Source organism: Mycteria americana, chromosome 21, assembly GCF_035582795.1.
Source record: "Mycteria americana isolate JAX WOST 10 ecotype Jacksonville Zoo and Gardens chromosome 21, USCA_MyAme_1.0, whole genome shotgun sequence".
NCBI classification, from domain to species: Eukaryota; Metazoa; Chordata; class Aves; order Ciconiiformes; family Ciconiidae; genus Mycteria; species Mycteria americana.
The window spans coordinates 5,045,098-5,069,128 of NC_134385.1; the positions used below are offsets into that span (position 1 = coordinate 5,045,098).

Below are 24,031 nucleotides of genomic sequence, written 5' to 3' on the forward strand. Positions count from 1 at the left end.
AAGTTATTTCTATATTTTTTGGGGTGTATTTACTCCTGACTGGGCATGGTAATGCCACTGTGACTTTGCTACAGATCTTGTTTGGAAAAAATAAAATTGTTCTCTTTTTTTTTTTTTTTGGTCTTTTTTTCTTCCCTTTTTCTTTTTTCTTTTTCCCAACGCCTCTGCGGGGCAGCGCTGCCAAGCGAGCGGGGGTGAGATGCAGTTTCCTTTCCCCTTGCTCAGCCCCAGGGGCTGGTCCTGGTTAGTGCAGTATGGGGTGGGGGTGTCCCGCTGCTCTGGGGAGCAGCCCTGGGTTGTCCAAGGGGGCAAACGGGGGGGGCCTGTGCACTCCCCGTTAGCCTGAGGGGGGTGGGCTCCAGTGCCCCCTCCTTGCAGCGACCGTTCCCAGCCTCTCCTGGGTGTAGCATCCTCCCGGAAAGCCAGGATTTGGGGCACCGACGCTCATCCCAATGCGGGTGTCCCGTGGGATGCTCCGGTCCCGCTGCTGGGATGGAGCTGAGCGGGCTGCAGCGGAGCTGGGGGGGGGGGGTGAAGCAGCCTTGGGGGGCACCCCAGCCCTGTGCTGTGGAGCCCAGCGCTTATCAGGGTGCGGGCAGGAGCCCCTGGCAGCTGCTGATAAGATCCCCCAGGAGGGGCCGGCCCGGCCCCCTGCTCCAGCCCTGTCCCTGCAGCCTGGGGTGCGTCCCTGTGCCCGAGAAGCAGCGAGGAGCCGGGTCCTGGCTCTGGGGCTGTCCAGACCCTCCAGCCCCTGCAGACAGGTAGGACCCCTCTGCCGCCCATCGGAGCGGGGATGTGGGGCTGGGGACAGCAAGGCTGGATGGGGCTTGGCCATGGTAAAGGTTTGCTGGGGGTTCACAGAGCTATTACCACCACCTCTATTTGCACCGTGCACGGGGGAAAAGTGTTCTTGGGGCAGCTCGAGGGCACTGGGGGGGGGAAACTGAGGCAGGAGGGCAGGTCTCCCTTGGCTTTGTTGGTCGTGCCAAAGTCCCCGGGCTGGAGTCCCCATCCAGGCGTCTGTCTGGGTCCCCTTTGCCTGGCTGGTGACCGCAGGTGGGTTTAGCAAACGTCTCGCAAAGGAGCTTACGCTTAGCTTAACGCTTACGAGACGCCGGAGAACCCCCTGGGGTGCAGAGGGGGGCCCTGCCTGCGCCGGCCGGGCTCGTGCGAGGCGTCAGCCAGGGCCGAGCAGTTTTCCTGCGCTGAGTCACAGCCTCCAAATATTTCCCAGTGTTTTTCCAGCCCCGGCCGAGGAGGCTGAGCCACCGACGGTGCCTTCGGGCTGCGGAGAGAAGAGCAAAGCCTCCCCCCCCCCCCCCCCCGAGTGCTGTATTTCCAGGGTGTCACCCTGTAACGCCCAGCCAGCGAGGGGACGACACCGTGCGGGGGACCTGGGGGTGCTTGGGGACCCCCGGTGTCGCCAGGACAGCCCCCAGCCCCCGCAAGGGTGGCAGCTCCCCGCTCCGTGGGTTTATTCCCCAAATAGACTGGCAAGAGCAACAGCGAGCTTATTTTTTAAGTGAGTTTAGCATGATTTTAGGGAGGGTGCTTTGAGATTTTTAATGCTAGTGGCTTTTCTACCATATATACGGAGGGGTCTGGCTGCGGGGGCTCGGGGACCTGGTGCGGCTCGAGGTCCTGGTAGGATGGCACCAGCGGTTCAGCTGTAAAGAGAAGAAAATTGTGTTTGTCTGTTGGTTTTTCAAAAGAAGTGAGAAAATGTCATCTTTCAGGGAACAGAAACAGTTCAGAAAATCAGACAATCATTAGAAAAGGGTCAAGTCGACAGGGAGATTCTGTCCGAGGAGGGATTTTTCCTGCTGCCTTCTGGCTCTCTGAGGCATCCAAAATATTTTGTTCAAATGGAATAAATCCTCCAAGTAAAGGCAACGTTTCTGGTCATAAAGCCACACTGGGAGGGGCTGAGCCTTCGGGAAAAGAAAAAAAAAAAACCAAAAAAAGAAAAAAACCCTTCTTTGCTGCAGTTTTGCCCTGGCGCATCTGGCAAAATCAGCACCAGTGACTTGTGCGGTCGCCGCTCTGCGTCCCCCCTCCCTCTCGCTTTTCCCAGCAATATCAAATAACCGGGATGAGACCAAGTCCAGTCAGGTCCCGGGGCACCCAGGGAGCAGCGATGCCACCCCAGCACCCAACCTACGGCCCTGCAAATCCAGGCCAGGCTCACGTTTAAACCTCGGTGCTCGGGTGATGCATCAGCAATTGCCAACCCATGGGGGACGGCGACCGCTTTGCAACACCCGAGCAAGCGGTGCCCGGCGTGAATCAGAGCCTTGCGACGGTTTTCTCGGCTCTCGGTGCCATGGGGCAGGCGGAAGGAGGGCTGCGAGGGCCAGGCTGCGCTGCGGAAGCGGCTGGGTGAGGTTTTGGCTTGGAGAGGGTTCCCAGCAGCCGGCTGGAGCTGGGCGCGTTGCTCGCCTGCGAGGTGCACGCCTGCGTGGTGGTTTGGCTTGGGGAGCAGAGGGCGTGAGCTCAGGTCACCTCCTCCAGTGCTTAAAAATACATATATTTATATGTATGTGTGTGTGTACCTGTATTTTTAATTTTTTATATATATATAAATAAAATATATATATACACAGCGATCTATCTGTGCTTTCGGGGTGGCTGGCAGCAGCCCGAGCTCCAGCACCCCTCTGGACCAGACCGGCACCCCTGGTGCAGCAAGGTTTTCTCCCCAGGAGAGGTTTGCAGCCCGGTGCCCGTGGCATTGCCCACCCCGCGGCAAGGAAGGGAAAATATCTTTTTTTGCATTACTTTCTATTGTTTCTGCCCGTCCCCTGCTGTGCTTGCAAGTTGCGGAGTGACCCGCTCCGGGTGGGACGGCTGCTCCGTGCCCCTCATCCACCCCATCTTTGCTGCTCCTCTGCCCCCCTGCTCCGGAGAGGCCCTAGCTCAGTACCTCCCTGCGGGTGTCTGTGGGTGGTATATCCTCATGGAAAAGCAGAGAGAAAAGGGTGCTGGAGAACCAAGGGCTGCCCAGGACGTGGCAGCTCTCCCCTCCCCAGGGTGCAGCCCGGGAGGGAGCCGGTGCCCGGAGCCAGCGCTGCCCTGAGCCTCGCTCGGCGAGCTGCAAAGCAAGAAGGCTCTTGAAAGTGTTATTTTTAATCCTTTGGGGTTTTTTTTCCCCTATAGTCTTGCAAAGCTTGGCCTTAGCAGCAAGTCCTGGTTTGGGCTCCAAATTTTCCTCCCCAGTTGACCTAGATTTATTTTAAATCCACAAAGGATTTACCATGGGCACCCAATGCCTCCTGTGCTTCTCCCGACGGACAGCCGCCAGCAGCGAGGATGCCCGGGAAGGACCAGTCCCTTGCTTTATTTTTCCCCCATTTTTTTTCCTGCTACAGCATCAAACAACTCAGGGGTGAGCCGGTGCCGTGGGCCTCCTTTAACTCATCGCCTGGGTCATTGTATCAGTTTAACCCCCTTCCTTTTTTCAGGTGGTCACAATTATAAACCAATAAATTCCTCACCCTGCGTTTAACCAAGGCCTGCAATTTGTATGCATATATATAATTTATCAGCAGCTTTCATTGTCTATCTTGCGGGGCAGAAGGCGTGTTAATAATCAATCTCCCTACCTGCAGCTGATAGTTATGATCCCAATGTATGTGATTTTTTTGCACTACAATTGCCCTCAATTTAAAAACATAACGTGTTAGCGGTGGTTAAAATGCAGTAATGCAATGGGAAAATAATAATAATAATTGCGGGCTGTGCTGAATGAGTGGTTTAAGGCTGATGGAGTCCAAAGTGCTTTGCAAAATGGGCATTACCAGGGCTGAGCTGCCATGCCGCAATACGGGGAGGGGGCAGCGGCATCGTGCCGTGCTGAGGGTAGTCTCTTGCCGAGCCCGGTGCCCGGCCGAGCTGCAGGAGGGGTTTGAGCACCTGGGGAAACGCTCACCCTGGAAGTCAGCCGGGATGGGGCTCAGCCCACCCAGGGGTTTCTCTGGGGCTGGAGACATGAGATTCCCCCTCATGGGGGAATATCCGTGCCCTGAGCGTTGGCAGCTCGTCGCCCTGCGGCTGCGAGCAGACACCCGGACCCGCTGCATGGGCCGGAGATGGATAAATTCAGGCTGGAAACAAAGCAGCTCTTCCAGGGTGAGGTGGACGTGGAGGTTCAGCTCAAGCGAGCGGTGGCGGCGGGGCCAGGTCTCTGCCCCGGCTTTGCCCAGTGCCCGCGTCCGCACGGCCGTGGGCAATCCCACGTGTCTGCCGTGGGATCTCCCATTTCCCGGCGGTGAGCAGCTCCCTTGGCAGAGCCTCTGCCGTGGTCACCACGGACTGCGATGGAGCTGAGCCCCGCAGCCCCAGTGCTCCCAGTCCCTCCCAGCCCCTTTCCAGCAGCGGAGCCACCCAGGGACCCCGGTGAGGGGTTTGTGGGGCGGTGGGTGGGTGGGAAGGGGCCGGCCCCCGCTCGCTGCCTTAGCTCATGGGAACAGAATGTGTCCTGCCCCTGGAGCCCAAAATATCCCCTGGCACCATCTGCGCCCGGCGCCAGCCCTGCTTCCGCACGTAACCCACACCGTGCCCAGCCCTGCTGGGGCTGCCAGCCCGCGGCCGTGCCACCGGGTCACTGCTGTGGGACGGACACCATCGTAAGGGCACACTCGCGGCGTTGCAGTTTCAGGGCGCTGAGCACTGCTTTTGCAGCTGTGTTTTACCCAGAAACGCACCTTTGCACCTGCCAGCACCCAGCCTGTGCACCGAGGTGGGCACCTTTGGGTCCCTGGAGCGGCAGGAGCCATCCCGCCGGCGACTGGGAGCCAGAGTCCCTCCACAAGCCCCTCCAAAGGATCGGCTTGATCCTTGCAGGAACAGAGGGAGAGCTTCACAGGGTAGGGGCGGATAAGCCCCCAGCCCTCTGCTCCTTTGCAGCAGGTAATAAGCCGTTTGCTTTGGATTTAGGAGCGACAATTTGGCTGTCGCTGGGAAGCCGACTTGCTGTCCTCGCTGGGGACAAACCGGGCTTATCCCGGGGGAACCGCGGGCTCTGGGCACCGTGGGCTGTAAATCCCAGCTGGCTGCCGGAGCATTTTAAGTCCTTGAAAAGCAGCCAGGCAGCAGCAATGGCACGGCGGCGTGCGGGGAGGGCTGGCACCGGAGGCGGCTGTAATTCGTGATGTGTCCCTGAGCTGCCGTCACCTCCCTCGCCCGGGCTCGGGGGTGCCATCCTGCACCCCCAGCTCTGCGCCAGCCGGAGGACGAAGCACCCCGATGGGTGCAAAGGCTGCACCCACCGCAAGCCCGTGCCACAGAGGGGAACGCGCCGGCTCCGCAGGCGCCGCTGCCGCTCGCCCCTCAGCCCTCCAGTCCTTTGCCCGGCATCAGATTTTTTCGGCCCAAACGACCGCCGGCCGAGCGGCGGTTCCCAGCCCCGGCCCCGGGGGACCTTTCCGCGGCCGGGCGGGGCTGGCGGAGCCGGGGCTGGCGGAGCCGGGGCTGGCCGGTCCCCGCCGCTCCGGCTGCTCCGCCCGCCGCTCCCGGCTTTCCTGGGGCGGCAGCGCCGCTCGCTGGGGGCCGGCAGCAGCGCTGCCAACCGGCCCCATCGCAGACCTGCCCCATCGCAGACCTGCCCTGCTGCCAACCAGCCCCATCGCAGACCTGCCCCATCGCAGACCTGCCCTGCTGCCAACCGGCCCCATCGCAGACCTGCCCCATCGCAGACCTGCCCTGCTGCCAACCAGCCCCATCGCAGACCTGCCCTGCTGCCAACCGGCCCCATCGCAAACCGGCCCCATCGCAGACCTGCCCTGCTGCCAACCGGCCCCATCGCAAACCGGCCCCATTGCAGACCTGCCCTGCTGCCAACTGGCCCCATCGCAGACCTGCCCTGCATCCTCCCTGCCAATCAGCCCCATTGCAAACCTGCCCCATTGCAAACCAGCCCCCATCGCAAACCTGCCCTGTGTCCCTGCTGCAAACCTGCTGCTGCAAACCAACCCCATCACAAACCTGCCCTGCTGCCAACCGGCCCCATCGCAAACCGGCCCCATCGCAGACCTGCCCTGCTGCCAACCGGCCCCATCGCAAACCGGCCCCATCGCAGACCTGCCCTGCTGCCAACCGGCCCCATCGCAAACCAGCCCCCATCGCAAACCTGCCCTGTGTCCCTGCTGCAAACCTGCTGCTGCAAACCAACCCCATCGCAGACCTGCCCTGCTGCCAACCGGCCCCATCGCAAACCGGCCCCATCGCAAACCTGCCCTGCGTCCCTGCTGCAAACCGCCCGCTGCAAACCAGCTCCGTTGCAAACCCGCCCTGCGTCCCTGCTGCAAACCTCCCTGCCGCAAACCAGCCCCATCGCAAACCTGCCCTGCATTCTCACCGCCAACCAGCCCCGCTGCAAACTTCCTGCCCTGCAAACCTGCCCTGTGTCGCTGCTGCGAACTGCCCACTGCAAACCAGCCCCACTGCAAACCTGCCCTGCGTTCCCTGCTGCGAACCTGCCGCTGCGAACCAGCCCCATCGCAAACCTGCCCTGCGTCCCTGCTGCAAACCTGCCCCATCACAAACCAGCCCATCGCACACCCGCCCTGCATTCTCACTGCCAACCAGCCCCGCTGCAGACCTGCCTGCTGCAAACCTGCCCTTGTGTCCCTGCTGCAAACTTCCCCCTGCAAACCTGCCCTGTGTCCCTGCTGCGAACCGCCCGCTGCAAACCAGCCCCATCCTAAACCTGCCCTGCATTCTCGCTGCCAGTCGGCCCCACTGCAAACCTCCCTGCTGCAACCTGCCCTGCGTCCCTGCTGCAAACCTCCCGCTGCAAACCAGCCCCATCGCAAACCTGCCCTGCGGCCCTGCTGCAAACCTTCCCCAGTGCAAACCAGCCCTGCATTCCCATTGCAAACCTTCCCCGCTGCAAACCACCCTATTGCAAACCTTCCCCTCATCCCGACTGCAAACCTTCCCCGCTGTAAACCTTCCCCACTGCAAACCATCTCCCCATGTCCCTGCTGCAAACCTTCCCCACAGCCCCACTGTCAACCCTCCCTGTGTCCCTGCTGCCACCCCACTGCAAACTGTCCCCACGTCCCTGCTGCCAGCCCCACTGCCAACCCTGCCCGTCTTGCTGCCAGCTCCGCTGGGAAAGGCCCCCCTCATCCCGTTTTCTTGCCGAGTTGTTCACAGGATGGCAGGGGACGCAGCCCACCCCAGAAAAGAGAAAATGTGAGTGGCATTCTTCCCTCTCCCACGCAGGATTTGGAGCATCCCCGTCCCTCCCGAGAGGTCAGCCAGAGCTGGCTGCCCACCCTCGCTGAGGTGGGTCTGCGACCCCGTCCCCAGCACTCTCCCTGTGCCGCAGTCATTGCACAAAGCAGGGAGCAGAGCCAGGGCCGTGGCTGGGACCCCAATCTGCTCCTGCCCCTGCCCAGCGGCTGCTCTGAGCACCCGGCAGCGGCTCTGCCCGCAGCCTGCCCGGATGGCAGCAGGGGGAAATGCCCTGTCTTCCTGCCTTCCCACCAGGCAGAGGGGTTGGGGTACTCATGGGGAAAGCTGAATGCATAAAATGGATGCTCTTATCTAAAAACACCTGGAAGGGGAGGGGGGGCTGGAAAGCAAAGGTGCCGGGCAGTGCAGAGCCCCGGCTGGGCTTCACTGCTCCCCGCGGGGCCGGTTGCCTCCGAGCAAGCTCTGCAGCATACAGCGCTTTACAAGAGCAAAGCCTTTTCCTCTCATTATTTTCCTGACACCTCGAAGAGGTCCCTCTAACCTCCGGGGGCTTTGGGGACGAGGGTTTGACATCCAGAGCTGGGGTTTTTAGCAGCTCCCGCGGGCTGGCGGTGGGCTGTCACAGCAGCCTGTGCCTCGCTGGAGCCAGGACACAGCCCTTCAGCTCAGATTTTCCTCCTGCAAGGATGCTGCTCCGCAGCCGGGAGCTGTTGCGGGGGTTTGTGCCGCGGTCCCCTGACCCCCTCGCAGGATAACGCCTCTGCTGTTTCATCACCCACCGGGTGGGCTCCGAGCACGACTCAGAAAACACGGACGGTCTTGAGCTGCTAATGCCAGCCAGCCCTGACGTGCCTGAGGGAGGGGAGGGGAGTCGGTGGCTCCGTGCACAGCACCCCGGGGTGGGCTCATCGCCTCCCCACCGCACCTTTGCAGCGGCGGGCGGCTCACCCGCGAGTCGCAGGGGGACGAGGACACGAGGATTTTTTCCCCGTGTGACGGACCAGTTTGGCATCGTTGCCATCCACGTGCGCGTGGGATGCTGCTTGTGCCGGGGCTGGGCAGGGTGCATCGTCCGGCGGTGGCTTCTCTGGCTGATAAAAATCGCTGTTCCTGGCTGAGATGTTAGAGGAAGCTCCCCGTGAGCGCTGGCTTTGCCTTGCTAGCTCTCTAAGATGGCTTCTCCAGGGTTTAGAGGCCCTGGAGCAGGAGCTGTCGGAGGAGGAAAGACAGGCGTGGGGGAGCTGATGGATGTCCCTGGCTGTTCCTGCTGGGATGGAGGGCGAGCTGGCCAGCATCTCACCTCAGTCCTGGCTCGGCTGAAACCAGTAGGACTCCACCATGAGCTGCTTTATCATCTTACGTGTCTAATAAGGGTGGTTACGGCTTGACCCTCACTCCCGGTTCCATCCCAGGCAAGGCTGCCCTTGGGTTTTGCTCCCCTGGGGCGAGCGGTGCGGTTGTGAGCATCCTCACCCCACGCCATGAAGCCGGGCCGGTGCAGACACACGACAGCCATTTCCAGCCACCCTGGTGGCTTCTCGCTCCGTGGCTGAAACGGGATCCCCAACTGTGACTGAAGCATGACTCACATTTCCCAGAGCTAGCTACAGAGGAAGGGAATTAAATACATATATTCATGCTGAAAAAGGGGAGAGCGAGCTCTGAGTCGCCAGCACGTGCTTGGTGTGTTTCCAGAGGGGCTCAGCCAAAGCCGTGACACCGAAAGTCTGGGGTTTGTCATGGAGGAAGGTGATCTGTGTATCACGAGGGGATGGTGGGAGCTGGGGCGGTGCAGTGACCCCCGCCCAGATGATGCAGCCCGATGGGGAGAAGCTGCTGAGCATCAGCAACGCACCCGCACGCACCGTGGGAAACCGGGCACCGTGCCGGAGCCGTGCCGGGAGCTGCAGGAGTGAATTCGATCGTGGCTCCTGCCATTGCCTGCCTTCTCCCGCCGTCCCGGCAGCGCGTGATGCCAGCACGCTGCCTGCCCGGCTCCTCCAGCTCTGCCGGCAGCACCGGGATGCTCCTTGGCTCCCTGGTCAGGGAGAGGCCCATAAATCAGGCGGCAGGGTGCTGCGGCCCCGGGGTCTCCTTGTCGGCATCCCACAGCTGCCAGGAGCGCTGGCGTGACTTGAAAATAGTATCAGCATCACCAGGAGAGTAAAGACTGTGGTTTCCCAGCTTGGGAGGCAGCCCCGGCGCAGCTTTCCCTGCAGAAATCCCTCACAGAGCCTCGAACATCCCAGGATTTATTTGCCGGAGAGCCGGAGGCCACCAGTTAATGAGGCTGCGATGGAAACGTGGCCCAGAGGAGCCCGAAGGTGGGCGAGAGGGCACCCGGGAAAAGCAGGGGGTGTCGTAGGAGATCAGGGATCCCTCGAACAGACGTGCCCTGTCTGGGTAATGTCTCTCTGCTCCCGCCCCGGCTGAGCTCCGCAGTGCGATCGATGGAGCAGGCGGCTGCCTCCTGCCTGCAGCCCTGCCAGCACCGCGTCGCCTGTGCGTGTGGTCGTGCCAGCAGCCCCGCAGGGATGCCGGGGTTTCGGGGGCGAGCTTTCCCTTGGCAGGGAGCTAAGGGCTAAATCCACCTCCCAGGTAACCCGGGGAGCATCATCGCAGGCTTCTGCAGGCAAACCCCATCCCTCTCGCCGGGGCATGGGAGGGTGAATTCGGTGCCGGCTGAGGCAGAGGTGCTGCGGGGACGGGAGATTTCAGGTGGTTTTGCAACGATTCGGGGTTTGCAGCGTGGTGCTGGGAGGTGCTCAGTGGCCGGGGACGACGGCTGGGTGCTGCCGCAGACCCACGGGGCGAGGGGTGCCCACCCTGGGAGGGGCCTTAATGCCAACGGGAATAAATGAGCTTTGACATCTGTCCCCGCTTCAAGCTCAGGAAACACGGCAGCGAATAAAAATAACCTGTGTTTTATTATTTGAAGGTGGTGTTTTGTCTTAAGGGCATCTTAGCAGAAGATGTCTGGAGCAGAAGTCTTATGAGGAGCGGCTGAGGGAGCTGGGACTGTTTAGCCTGGAGAAAAGGAGGCTGAGGGGAGACCTCATCGCTCTCTACAACTGCCTGAAAGGAGGGGGTAGAGAGGTGGGGTCGGTCTCTTCTCCCAGGTAACAAGTGATGGGACGAGAGGAAATGGCCTCAAGTTGCGCCAGGGGAGGTTTAGACTGGATATTAGGAAATTTTTCTTCACCGAGAGGGTTATCAAGCATTGGAACAGACTGCCCAGGGAAGTGGTTGAGTCGCCATCCCTGGAGGTATTTAAAGGACGTTTGGATGAGGTACTTAGAGACATGGTGTAGTGGTGGTTTTTGGCAGTGTTAGGTTTATGGTTGGACTCGATGATCTTAAAGGTCTTTTCCAACCTATATGATTCTGTGATTCTGTGATTCTGTGATCTGACGCACGAGCCTCGCCTCCGGATGGACATCGGGATCCACTAACGGGGGGAAGCTGAGCGAGACCAGCCCCACCGGGGCTCCCCGGAAAGGATTTAGGGCCGGGGTTTGGTGTGGGAGGGCTCAGGGATGCAGGGTGGATGCCAGCGTGCGGAGATGCTGCGCTGGGAGGGAATGGTGCGGCCAGACAAACAACCGTCCGCCGGGAACTGGACACATGAGCACATGGCCGGGCTCCCCGGGCACCGGGGTCTCGCTCATGCCGCAGCGCAGCTGGTTGTTAGAAAGTTGGTGTTAAGCTGTTGGTGAGGACGAGGTTTTTTTGGGTTTTGAGTTGTTTTTTTTTTTTTTCTGGTGTAGCAAGTGTTTGTTTCTGTAATTTGAGGTATTACAGGGATTTAAAACTTTAATATAAAAATTAATCCAAGGAAAACAGGGGTTTGTTGATGTTCGAGCTTTCACTGGAGAGAATGGAAATTAAACAATAAAATAAAATAAAAATAAAAATATATTCTCTTGTTGCGCTCAAGGACATTAAATACTCCCTGCCTCCAGCAGGTCAGATCTGAAGCCCCGTGTGTGCCCCAGGAGCATTTTAATCCTGATTTTCTGTCCCTGGGCCAGCCAGTGGCCCCATAAAACCCCTCGCCCCGTGATTTAGGGCAATCGCCCACTGGGAAAGGGAAGGGGCAGTGGGGTTCGATGCCTCGTGGATGTACTGGCGGCTCTGCCCCTGCTCCCCGCACCCCCCGGCTGTGCCCTGCTGCCCCAGAGCCCGTTTGGGGGACGAGGATGCGTCACCCTGTTTCCCCAGGGGCTCCCGTACAAGCGAACTTGAACAATTAGAGAGTAAAATCTTCGCCCCAGTAATCAGACAGACTCACGTGGAGGTCGGTGACGGCGTTAAGAGCGTCGTGTCCCTTCGGAGCCGCGCCATAGCCCTGCCGGGGCTGGGGTGCGGGGAGGGGAGGGGGCCTGCCCCAACGCCCAGCCCAGGTGGGAGATGACTTTTGTAAGGTTTTTTCTCGCCCGTCATCCCCGGTTCACCCCACACCTCACCCCCACTCTCCCCACTGCCCCCCAATACCCCACCCCACGGCACTCCATGGACACACCGGCCCCAGCTTCCCCCCGCCCCGAATCCCTCCACGCGATGCCCTAATTGATGCCAAGTCCCCAGCCGGCAGCACCCCCTATCCCACCTGGTCCCCAGTCCCCACCCCACAGCACCCCTCTATCCGACTGACCCCAAAACCCCGTGTCACCCCAAATCCTTCCCTCTGCAGTGCTGCACTAACTGGCCCAAGACCCCCACCCCACAATACCCCAATGCCCCAGCTGACCCCAAATCCCTGCCCACAGCACCCCAGCACCCTCTTGGCCCCCAGATCCCCCAACCCCAACTCCCGCAGCACCTGGTTACCGACCCCTAATCCTCCTAACCCCAAATCCTTCCTGACCCCAAATGCCCCCCCTAGGGCACCCCATCACTCCCTCACCCCCAAGCCTCACCCCATGCTCCCCAGCACCTCATCTCCCCCTACCCCAAACCCCCACAGCCCCCCTCATCCCTGGACCCCAAAGCCTCACCCCCCAGCACCCCCCACCCCAAACCCCCATGACCCCTGTCACCCTGTAACCCCAAAGCCTCACTCCAACCCCCCCAGCACCCCAGCACCCCTCACCCCAAACCCCCACAGCCCCACTCACCCCCAACCCCAAAGCCTCCCTCCCCCCCTCCAGCACCCCCCACCCCAAACCCCCATGACCCCTGTCACCCTGTAACCCCAAAGCCTCACTCCAACCCCCCCAGCACCCCAGCACCCCTCACCCCAAACCCCCACAGCCCCACTCACCCCCAACCCCAAAGCCTCCCTCCACCCCTCCAGCACCCCCCACCCCAAACCCCCATGACCCCTGTCACCCTGTAACCCCAAAGCCTCCCTCCATCCCCCCCAGCACCCCAGCACCCCCAACCCCAAATTCCCACGGCTTCCCTCACCCCCACCCCCCAGCACCCCAGCACCCCCCAAACCCCACGGGCCCCCGACTCCCCTTCACGTCCCTCCCACTGCCCCGTTCCGCGGCGAGGGGGCGTGTCCTACCGCGGGAGGCGTGGCATGCCGCGAAGGGGGCGTGGCCTCCCGGCGGGTGGACTACAACTCCCGGCATGCTCCGCGCGCCCCTTTCCCCTGAGGCTTCCGGCGGGGCCGGCCCGGGAGCGGCGGAGGGAGCCGGCGGCCGCGGGCAGCAGGTGAGGGCGGGCGGCCCGGGGGAGCCCCGCCGGGGGGTGGCCAGGCCAGGCCAGGCCCGGCCCGGCCCGGCCCGACCCCTCCCCTCTCTTCTCCTCTCCTTTCCCCGGCGGCAGCGCTCCGGCTGGGGGGCGGTGTGTGAGCGAGGGGCTGTGAGGGGTGGCGGGGGGTGAGGGGGGCCTGTGTGGGGGTGCCGGGGGGGGCGGTGTGGGGTGAGCGCTGGGGGGGTCCGTGAGGGGAAGCGGAGGGGGGGACGGGGGCCAAGGCTCACTTCGGGCCGGGCTCTGCCCGCCTGGCCCGGCGGGGACCCCCGGAGCTCCCCGGCGGCTGGAGGCTGGGGCTCTGCCCGCTGGGCTGGCTCTGCAGGCGGGCCGGGCCGGGCCTCCCGCGGCCGGGGGCTTCCTCGGCGGGGAAACTCCTCCGGAGCCGGCTCCCAGGTCAAACTCATGCTCGAAACCTGCTTTAAAACAACACAGGCGGCAGCGCACTTGGGTGCACTGCTGTCCTCTGAAGGGCTTGGGCTGTGACTAAAAGTAAAACCTGGTTTTTAATCTCCGTCCTGTTGCTTTCTGTGAGAGTGCTTTCACCTTTCTTTAAGCTCTTTCTGAGGCAGCCCCTTTGGTATTTCTTTGTTTGATCTGTTCTGTCTTAATGTTGGCTGAAATTTGAAACGTCCCTGCTGTGCTTTCTCGTTTAATTGTTCTTTCTTTCTGTTTGCGTGCAGATGAATTATTTACCGCTTTGCCTTGCACTGGGTTGTGTTTGTCCAGGTGAAGGTAGGTGAGGGCTTGGTGCTCCTCTGGGGCTGAGGGTGCTGAAAAAAAGTGTGTGATGTGAGAAGCTGCTTAATCGAGGCTGAAATGAATTAAAAAGCTCCTCTTCTCAAACGTGAGGATGTTTAAATCTTGCTTCCACAAGCCTAGAAAGAGAAGTGGGAATGCTTGTGATTGCTTCTCTAATGCGTAAAGAAGCCTTGAATTCTACAGGCGCGCGTTTTAAACTTGAAGCTTGCCTTTGAAAAATCCGAACATCAGCAAATCCTGGGCAGAATCAGGTTTGCTCGCAAAGGAAGGGGAATGTTGAAGTTTTCTGTGGTCCATTCTTGGTGGGTAAAGGATCGGTTCAGCTGCAGTACCTTGATGTGCTAGTGTTGTAGAAGTTGCACAGGAGTGTAATTAAATTCCTCTGCCTGCTGTGATGTCAGTATAAATGCCTGTTGCTCTTCAAACGTACTGTTTAAATGAACCCACATTACTTTTAAGAGTAGACAAGACCTAAAATTGTAACTTTACATAGTTTAAATTCCTTTTCAAATGAGAGTGCAAAAAAGAGGGAAATAAAGCCAAAATGAGGCCGCTTATGAGGGAACCTGGTTGGCACACTGTTATGCCAATTGAAGTTAATACCTTGGACGGTGATGGTAACAAACCCCTTTTCCCATTCAGAGTAGGTTTAAACTTGTTCTTCCCAACAGTGCTGGAAATGACTGTGCTGGTCTGTCCTAAATTCGTGTGGTTTCAAGTGTGTCAGCTTGTACTTTTCACAGGGCTGGCTTTGTGATCAGATAATACCTCAAAGGGTGTTTTTGTAAGGAACGTTTCCTTTCTGGACTACCAAGCAATGGCTGGATGAGCTGTATCTGAGGCACAGAGCATCTTCAAGTCCTGGAAGATGGGGAGGGGGAGTCCCGTTGGGAGTACGGGGCACTGCAGAGAGGCTGCCACGAACAAGGGGAATGTGATTGCATCCTTGTTTTCATGCCGCTGGATCAGTAATCTGTGATTATACAGCCTTCTACTTCATTCAATCACTGGTTAATTTGATTTCCAGTTTAATTTGATGACAGTTTTGAGAGCCAAATCACTTGTATTTAAACAAATGGCTTCTATTTTGATCAAATTTCATTGTGTTTGGCATGTGTTGGGGCATTATATGTATTAAAAATCGCTGACATTGCAGTTCCTGCAGGTCTATTAGTTGGTGATGAATATTCAGTTACGAGCTGTACAAAACCTGTGTCTGGCAGGGAGTGGGAGAGGGGGGGCTTAAAGCAAAACCCACGCAATGGTGGAAGTTGCACTGATACTGGCTTTTTGTCACTGGTCTAAGTGATGCCATGCACGAAGGAAGTTGCAGGTATCCTTGGGGTCATCTGGGTCACCTCAAAACGTGTTCATTTTTCAGGCAAAACCAGAACTTTGGGCTACAGGGAGTGCAAGGAAGCTGGTACGGCTGTTGTGGGCAAAGATGTCGTCTTGTTCCTGCTCCCATTAAAGGTGGGAGCGGAGTGTGTGTAGTGAAGAGATGCTCCATCTCATTCAGAATCAATTCCCTAATTTTTAGTTGGTATTTTCTGCGTATAAGTGCTGGGTGGGTTTTTTGTGAGTGTGAGAATGCTCTTTTTTTTTTTTTTTTTTTTTTTTCCCAGCGGGTTTGGAGCCCATGGAAAACTAATGGATGTACAACTGCGGCAGCGTTAGGCCTCGGCTTTGTGTCAAGGGGAAAAAAAGCCCTTTCAGAGATCTATTTTTATCATTTAATTAGTAGCTCTTGCTGACTTGTCAATGCTGTGGTGATAACTATTTCCAGTTCTTTTCTGCGCTGTGGGGTCACGCGTTAGTCAGGCAGTGAAGGCACCAGCCAGCAGTCATACCCTCGGCTGGCTCTGGCTGGGGGTTTTTAACTCCTTCCAGACTGTGCCCCCAAATCCAAGGGCAGATTCCAGGTGAGGAGTCGGTGTATAGAATCATAGAATTTTGTCAGTCTTCAGCTGAAGGTCTCAAAGTGCTTTCCAAATGGTGACTGTCCTTAATTTTTCTCTGCCCTGGAGGACTTTTTGTATCTCATAACGAACTGAGGTGTGGAGGTTGGTGTGATTTTGCTGATGGCTGAGTGACAGGCTTGGGATCATAAGAAAATTCTGCAGATTTCCTGATTCTGGTTCTTATCTGCTGTTTTTGAATTACTTGGGTCAATCTTTCGGGGTTGGAAGGTGACCATGCAAAACCTCTAGCAATGACTAATTCCGCATTGGTATTTATGCTCCTTGCAAATGAGGAATTGCTGTTTTCCTGATTTCTAAATGACGAAGCTGTTAATCTACGCATACTCTTGTGTTGCTGGTTCTCTTGCTTGTGGTGTCGACTTGTTTTTGATTATCAGCTGTGCTGAGATATGGAGGTGAGAGGCAGCTTTCGTCCCCAGCTACAGCCCGGTTGTCACACTGTTTGAATTTCTTTGTTTACTGATGACTGTATGCTCTTTCCACATTGCACTGGGGAAGGGATGGGGGAGGGAGGGCTAATTATCTCCAGAGAGAGGCTTTTTAATGCTATTAGCCAAAGGAACAGGCTTCATCTCGTAACTGAATGAATTGTGTGAAATAACATGAAGCACCGGTCGCAAAGATATGAAAATTGAGAGCAGTCCAAATGATTTCTCTCTGCTGAATCCTGGAAATAGATTTTTTTTTTTCCCCCCCCCCCAAGCCTTTGGCTAGCAGCAGCAAAGGGAGGGGGGGGAATGGGTAAACAGTCTGTTAACTTTATTCTTTTGTGTTTGTGCTTTTGGCATGCTGATTACAAAACACAGTTAAGAATTGCTTACCTACCAGCTGCACAGCTAAGTTCAGAAGTCATGATGGGCAATGCATTATCACGAACTAATTAACCATGTCTGCTGAATGTCATGGGGCAAAATAAGGTGCATACTGATGAGGTCGGTTTGTGCAAGTCTGGCACTTCTCTAGCTCCTGCACTAAGTTCCTAGTCTATTCCAGCTGCGTGCCTTTTGAAACAGATTTGGTAAAGATCATTGGACTTTGGTAAAGTCTAACGGCACTTAAACTAGAGGGTTTGAACCTTTCCACTTTGCCAGCTCCGGCTTCCTCTCAAAGTATGAATCTCTTTGCAGACAAGCGAGGTACTGGCAGCCAGGTTTTCCTTTAGTTAACCAGTCCACAAACGTGAACCCCTTAATTAGAGCTGTGTTGCCATAGACTTAGTTGTCTGAAATCCATCAAGATTAATCCCCACCATTGACTTTAAACCAGAGGCAGCCCCTTACAGGCTTCCTTCATTGCCTTACACTTGTCTGTGGGAGGGGTGAATCTCTCTGAAGGTGCCTCCTTTTCTCCCCTGAAGACAGTTGGCTTTTAAGGGTGCAAGCAAGAAAAATTTGGCCTGAGTCCTACTGAGAAGCCTTGATTTGTAAACTTGGATCAAAGTCCGAGAGGCATTGTCTTGTTTGGTGTTTGCACAGTGTTTAGCACCGGGGCATGCTCAGGGCTCTCAGTGTTACAAACACCGTGTAGCAGAGGGTGTCTTAGCAAAAAAAGAGGTTATTGCTAGACGTGGCCTTCACGTAGGGGGTTAGGATCGCAAGCCATGTCTCAATGGGTTTGCAGAGACTGGGCTCATGGAGGTGAAGTTTCCAGAGGTGCTTATGGATGGGGGAAAAGCCAAAGGTTGTCGCCTTCGGAGAATTTGAGCTTTGAACAAAGCATGTAACTGTCTAAGCCAATTTTAAGGGGACTTTGGCATTTGCTGTACTCGCATGCCTTTGTGAAGCTTGTGTTCTCTTGTCTAATTCTTCTCTCCTACTTAAAGTCAAATCAGTAATGTTCATGTCACCGACTAAATTCGCTGGTATAGATCTGGGGTAATTGGCTGTTCTAGCAGTGCCTGCTGGAAGTGTGATTTCTATCAATATTATTTCTGCCTTGGCAAGAGCTCCCCTGCAGACGCATAAAAGTGCTGCTGGTGGTATGTTATTGATTACTCTCATCTCCAGAGCTGTCTAAAAAGTTTTTGCAGGTTTGGTGTACTGCCAAGATCTGCAGGAAGCGGGTTTGCAGGTACAGCTATTACCAGCGAGCCTTCGTGTCCTTGTGCAGAAGAGACTTCAGCGCGTTTACGCAGGGATAGAAGCAGGGCCAAGAGGGTTTGGGCTGGTGTTTGCTGGCTGAACAGGCTGCCTCAGGTTCTCTGGGAATGCATTTTTAAAGCTGCTCTGCTGCAATATTGATAGTGGAAATCTGGATGGACCACAGAATTTCAGTTACTGATTTGTGCTCCTGTATGGAGTGACCTTGTGCTGCCTAGGTTATCTTTATCAGCTAGGACCTAGAAGGAGGAGGATAATAATTACTGAAATAAGTGATAGGCTGTCTGATTTGTGCTAGCAAGGTTGGTCTTTTATTGTTGGGGATGTTAAGTCTAGCCTGTCTCTTGCAAACCAGGTGTAATTTACTGCTAGGTGGGAAACGGCAGAAGTGGGAAAAGGGCCGTTAAGTCCATTCGGGTTTGTTCCTCTGTAAAGGTTGTTTGCGTGATGCCAAAAAGAGAGAACAAATAATTAGAAGCAAAGTCTTTTTCACTTGCTTACATTTTTTGATTAGTAGCTGGTGAGAAGTGGCACATTCCCTGAAACTGCATCTACCTTGTGCTGGGAGTTAAATTAGATCAAGTTAGGAGCAGGATATAAGCGCTGTATCCTGCTCTTCCTGGCTGTGGATCAGGGCCAGAGGTGAGCAAGGTCATAGAATTTTTCATCTTGTACTTCCAAATCAATTTTTAACATACAGTCCCACAATTATTGACAGAAAAAACTGAGATTGCAGGCATGTTTAAACACGATTTCTCTTGGCTCCGCTGCACCTTTTTAGAGTAGTATCAACCTTTGGGTGGAATTGTCAAATGAGTGCTGTCAGGCTCTCTTGGCTTGTGCTCTTTTACAGCAGTTTTGAAATTAGCTATGGCTTTAGGCCATCTGGCTTTTCTGTTACCTGTTCGGAACAACGTGAAGACAGTTCATAGAGGGCCAGCGCTGGCAGAGCGGGGAAACTTGAGGAAAATTCGTATCTGCTAACTCAACCTGACACCTAACATTACCAGAAGTGTTTTTTGCTGTTGTTATTGTTCTGTTTCACTTGTCTAATAACTACTGGATTTTTTTTTTTTCCCCCCTGAATATGAAGATAAATAGGGTTTGCAGGGGGGGAAGTTCCTGGGCTGGAAAACTTTGCTCATGCATGGGCTGCTCGGTTGCTGTTGCTGACATCTCGCTTCAGGTTGGCTCCTTCCGTACCTCCCCCAGCGAGGCTGTTATTTGGGAGCATTAAGAAAGTATCCAGCTTCTCTGGGGGGTGTTGGTGGGCTTGCACAGAATGCATGTGGTGGAAAGAAATTGGGGAATTTTCAAGATTAATTGAGGTGTCTCGAACGCGTTGCAGTGCGTGCAGTCCGGTCGCTAGCATTAGGCATGCAGAAACCTGTGTGAACACATCAGGCTTGGAAAGTAGAACGAGGGAGTGCTGTGAGACTGCTGGATCTCCAAAATCAATTTGACACTAGTGATTACATTAATCAGTACTATTTCTCATCTGCTTTTAGCTTCAAAACGAAGCCTTCAATCTGTATTCTAATGACTGGGTTCTGTCTAGCTATCAACTAGACTGAGTATAGAGAAAATAAGGAGGCTGGGGTGGACAGGAGGCCTAATTTAGCTCCCAGCTAAAATTTCCTGCTGTTTGATGTCAGGCAAGTCACTTGTTCCAGGACCTGTTTCATCCTCCTGTCTCTCCTCTCTGAGATTACATGTGCTTAGTGAGGGCGTAGTCATACTCGTGTCCATAGCTAGAGGGATGTATTAATGCATATCAACCTTAAGGGCTATAATTAGCAGCCAGGTTATGCTGGTCTGGGTCCCATCATGCTACGTGTCGTACGGTGTGTAGATGGGGCCTTTAGTAAACAGAATATGAATAACAGGAGGAAGCATTTGTCTGAGTAGCAGGTATGTGTTGGGTAAGTCCGGCAATGCAGATGGGTATTGCTGCTGTGCCCTGCTTGAATCAGTAGTGTTCCAGTAGCTGTTTCTTAATTTGCACCATGTCCTATATTTTGTGAACATGTCATTTGAAGTTTTAGTTCTGCGGTTTTTTTATTTGAATGTTTTTCCAGGTTTCACACTGGACTTTTCTGTCTGTGGATCTTGTTTTCTGTGTTAAGTTCCTTTGCAGGGGAGGATTTTTCAGAGCTTTCCTAGTGTAATAGGGACAAGTTTGCCTTGATTCTTCAGTAAATTACTGCTGCTCTTGGGAAGTGGTATTTATAAAGCTGCTGTGCTACATTTCAGTGTGGAAAGGGAGGTGGGGGGAGAAATGAGCAGAAATCTGTTTCTCCTTTGATATGAAATTGTATAGGTGATGCTCTTGCATGGAGAGAGCAGCAGTCCTTGCATAAACACTGGGTATATTAACATTTCTAACTAGTAAATTTATGGATAATCTCTTCTTTTGGAGGATTTATTCTGATTTGAGAGCATTAGTCTCTGGGAAAATTAAACCTCTTTTAAATCCACTTTGTTCAGGCTCTAGACAGGGGAACTGCTTGTAAGCCCTGCCATCTTCCTCCAGCTTTTCTGCGGGCTTGATAGGAAATGCTGTGGCGAGACACAGCTGGTCCAGAGGCATCTGGGGGTTGGTTTTAGGTGCTTTATCCAGTTGTGTCAAAATGGATTTGGAAACTGTTCGTTCTGTTCCTGTAATGAGCACGTGAAGCTTTGAGCACTGGCAAAAAAAAAAAAAAAAAGCCTCTAAACCAAACAACCCAAAAGGTAGGAAAGATTAAATGTTCATGGGAACTGTGAAGTGTCTTAAAGCTGCTCGTCTGCGCGATGCTGCAGTTTTGGGATGCTGGGGGGGGGGGGGCTGTCGTTGAGCAAAATGTCAGTCTGCCTGCTAGTGCTGGGCACTTCCACGATTGCCGAGGCGTACTTTCATTTCAGGTAGCTGATTCATGGCCCTGTATATTTAATCATAGTTTCTATAGCAGTTAAATCTTTAACAAGAGGGTGGAGTTCACTTTCAGTTCATTGCGGATTTTTCGTGAATATTATGGCCGATTCATTAACGTGTTCTGCTGATCAGAGTCATTTTTATAGGCGACTAATGTTGAAGGATATTCGGCATTTGTGGCGCGTGTAATGAGTATTGGAACAACTCTAGCTTTTTTAATAATTGGCATGAGCATTTCTTTAGGTTTGTTTGTACCGTGCTGTGTGGCTGTATTGCTAAGTAAATGCAAAGAGTAGGATTCCTTATGTTGGTGTGAGATGTTTAGCTTACTGCCTTTTGATTATCAGTTAAGATAGTAGAACTACCTGATCATATACGGGCGGATGACAGTGCTCTTCACAAATCGTTCCCTCGGGGTTTGACATTATCTGTTGGCTCATAAGTTATTGGGACAGTCTTTACAACTGCAGTTTAGTCCTGTCTTACTGAAAGCTCAAATTCTTAGGTATTTCCAAGGTGACTTTGCTGCAGGAAGGTATTCGAGCCTTCATTCTTAATGCCAGTAGCAAGGGTTTTGATTTGCATAATAAGATAATGCGGTGGATAGTGTTTCTTTGTGTATTTAAAGCCACATGTAGTCTTGCTCTCGTGTCCTATAAAAATCTGGTGCATTCTTGAACTTGGAGCACAACATTGATCCTGGAGAACTGCATTAGCTGAATGGGTCCTCAGTGGGCAGCGCTTCTGGGATGGCTGACTATGCTGCTAATGAGTTGGGCTTCAACAAAGCCTCCTCTGAAGTTGGTGTTAGTGGTTGCTCTCGGAAAAGCGTGATGGCTTGTGCTGTTGTTGGCCTGCGTGGATCGTCCACTCTGTTCATCCTTGCACCCCTTTTGAGCATGAATGCTTTAAAAGCAAGTAAAGCTTTCTCGTCCAAAATTGTGGTTCTGATATGGCATGTGACTTACCACTGACAACGAGGGCAGCTGAAATAGGAGTCTGCTGGGAATGGATTTGTGTCAGCATTAAACAGAAGGAGAACGTGTCCGTTGCCAACAGTATGTCAGGGAGATGCTGGTTAAAAATCATTGCGCTTAACTTACTGTGTGTGCTGCGTTCACCAGCAGCAGACTGACTTTTGCCCATGTCCCCAAGACGAATCATGTTTGGGGTTAAACTGCCGTTCAAAAATGACCAGTAAAGCAGTTGGGAATGTGGAGCATGAGGAGCTGGGGTGGTGCATGCCAGCATCAGCGGTGTTAGTGTCTCACCCTCCGTGGTGAGTAGCTCCTGTATTATTGTAGGTGTCCTCTCCACGCCTGTCCCTTGCAGTCAGAGATCAGAGAAGCTTTTCCTGTTCCGCAGAGACTTTGCAGGTGAAGTGGAGATCCTGGATTATTTGCCTTTTCTGTTACAGCGTTGAAGGCAGAAACAGTTTGGTCCTTGCTTTCTGACTGTAGTAGTGGGGACATGAGATCTTCTAAACCTGCATTTGTGGAGCTTTCTTGCAGTTGCAGGCTTGAGTCTTAAATTCAGTGTCTCCACAGGCTCTGTCTTCAAAAAGAATTACTTGCTAGAAAGCTATTTTTCTGATGGCTGATACTAACCGAGCTGAGCTGCCTTGCAAGTGCTGTTTGACTGTGTTTGAAGTAGCCATTGTGGGGTGAAATGTTTGCTGTCTTTTAGCAGAGTGCTTGTCAAATAGTTTCATTCAGTGCACTCAGCTTTTTAACAGATGGGATAGATTTTTGTGAGCCCGGGCAACCACAGCAATTGTTTTGCAAGGTGAGACATTTCTGTTTTGACGGGCAGGAGAAATAACGTTGTGTGATTCATAAGAGCAATGAGTCTTTGGTTTTGGGTCGGTGAACCTTTTTTTTTTTAAAGGATATTAGCATTTTTCTTCAAAGAATTCTGAGTTGAAAGCCAAAAGTTAACAGAAACAGTTCCTGAGCGGTGCTGATAGGATGGATCTTGTGGATAGAGCTCTCTGTACGCTTGAGGGGACCGGAATAATTGGTGCTTAGGCAACGTGAGCCACACAGCACCACGCTCACAAATTCTTCCCCTTGTTTTTGGGGTGCGGAGAGGGAGGCTGGCACCGAGGGCAGTGCTGCGTGGGTGAATGAGGGCTCTGCCTGGGTGCGGGTTGCTGCTGTGCCGGCCGCAGCTTCTCGAGGGGCCTGGCAGCTATGGCGTAGGGGGTCTGCTTTGGGTCTGCTGGGGAAATGATTAACCACGCCGGGAGTCTGGTCCTGTCAATAGCCGCTGTTTCAAATGGAGGTGTACTGCAGATGGCCAGATTTGCTGAACAGCACATGGGGACCACAAGTAGGGGAGAAGGGAAGGAGATTTCGGTCTCTGGCGCTTGCTGTACTTGGTGTGCATCGCAAAGCGCTACGGCAATGGCCTCTCGCACTGATTTTCTGTCTTGGCAAAGGCAGCAGCAAGTATCTGTTTGAGTAATTGGCAGTCGCTGGTGGCCAGGTGCTTCGTCTGCATAGTGCAGCCCTGTTCCTGCTGAGAATCCAGGTCTAGCCTAAATACCTGCAGACTTGAGGGATTATGATGTTGGGGGCAGATCCTGCAGGAGTGAGCAAGGCAGGAGATCGGCTCCCATTTCAGCATTTTATTGCCTGCTCTCAGGGCTATCGCTTCCTTTGCAAAGGGGTTATTTCCTTCCTGTAACATGGTATTGAATGGGAGGAGGGTGTGCAAGAAAGTGAAAATCTGTAGTTGTCTGTGGTGATGACTGAGCCATTGCCTTTTAAATTTAGTCACATTTACTGTTGCTATCTGGGGACATCGGGAGCAGGTAATATGTCAGCAAGATTGCGGGACCTGATCTGCCATTTGAGAGAGACGGTCCCCAGAAGTCAGAGAGAGTGCATGTGTGTTTTAGCAGATTGCAAGTTTAATTGGCCTACATGTGAGTTTGAGCTGGTTTTGTGGCTGGAGGATTGCTGATTTATGTTGTGATCCCTTAACAAAACAGTTCTTGCGGAGGCAGACTCTGCCATTAGGCTTTGTGTCTCGGGCGGCTGCAGTACAAAGGCTTTGCTGGAAGTGGAGCGGGCTTTCTGTGCCGTGCCGTGCCTCCTGTGTCCATCTGTCTGCGCTGGCTGAGGGAGAGCTGGAATTTGGAGATGCTTTTAATTGTGCGGGGGAGCAGGTGGCTTTGGTTTACAATGAATTGTTTATTCCGGTGTAGATTGGGGTAGGGTTTTGTTGCTGTCTGTTGTTCCAAGAAAATGGGAGAAATGAGGGGCAGAAAGGGTGGAACTGGTTGAACTGGAATTCCTGGGTCACGCTTGGCCTTGGGTTATGAACAGCAAGGTCCTGCTCATGTCAAAACCTGGGGCTGGCAAATCCTG

The 24,031-nt window shown here is 54.4% G+C and overlaps 2 protein-coding genes across 13 annotated transcripts in view; both read left to right on the plus strand.

The window, feature by feature from the left end:
- The first annotated feature begins 196 nt into the window (after window positions 1-196).
- On the plus strand, window positions 197-10,157 carry LOC142419499 (uncharacterized). 8 transcript variants are annotated; one of them, XM_075522543.1, is made up of 3 exons: window positions 202-761; window positions 7,159-7,290; window positions 8,613-10,157. In XM_075522543.1, exons 1-3 carry the CDS (start codon window positions 453-455, stop codon window positions 8,661-8,663), a joined length of 492 nt encoding a protein of 163 aa, XP_075378658.1. In that variant the 5' UTR covers window positions 202-452; the 3' UTR covers window positions 8,664-10,157. The 8 variants fall into 8 exon arrangements, 2 of the variants coding, with proteins under 2 accessions (XP_075378658.1, XP_075378657.1); XR_012778564.1 differs by adding an exon at window positions 1,598-4,908 and having other exon boundaries at window positions 218-761; window positions 7,107-10,157; XR_012778565.1 differs by adding an exon at window positions 1,989-4,908 and having other exon boundaries at window positions 218-761; window positions 7,159-10,157.
- Window positions 10,158-12,794: 2,637 nt separating this feature from the next.
- The window catches only part of PHACTR4 (phosphatase and actin regulator 4), a 68,340-nt gene continuing 57,103 nt past the window's right edge, over window positions 12,795-24,031 (plus strand). Inside the window, exons 1-2 of one of the 5 annotated variants that reach the window (XM_075522533.1) lie at window positions 12,802-12,861; window positions 13,584-13,635. The gene's annotated coding sequence lies outside the window, so the exon portion shown is untranslated. Of the gene's footprint in view, window positions 12,862-13,579; window positions 13,636-24,031 lie in introns of those variants that run through there. The other 4 variants (XM_075522535.1, XM_075522534.1, XM_075522537.1 and 1 more) reach the window with 4 other exon arrangements.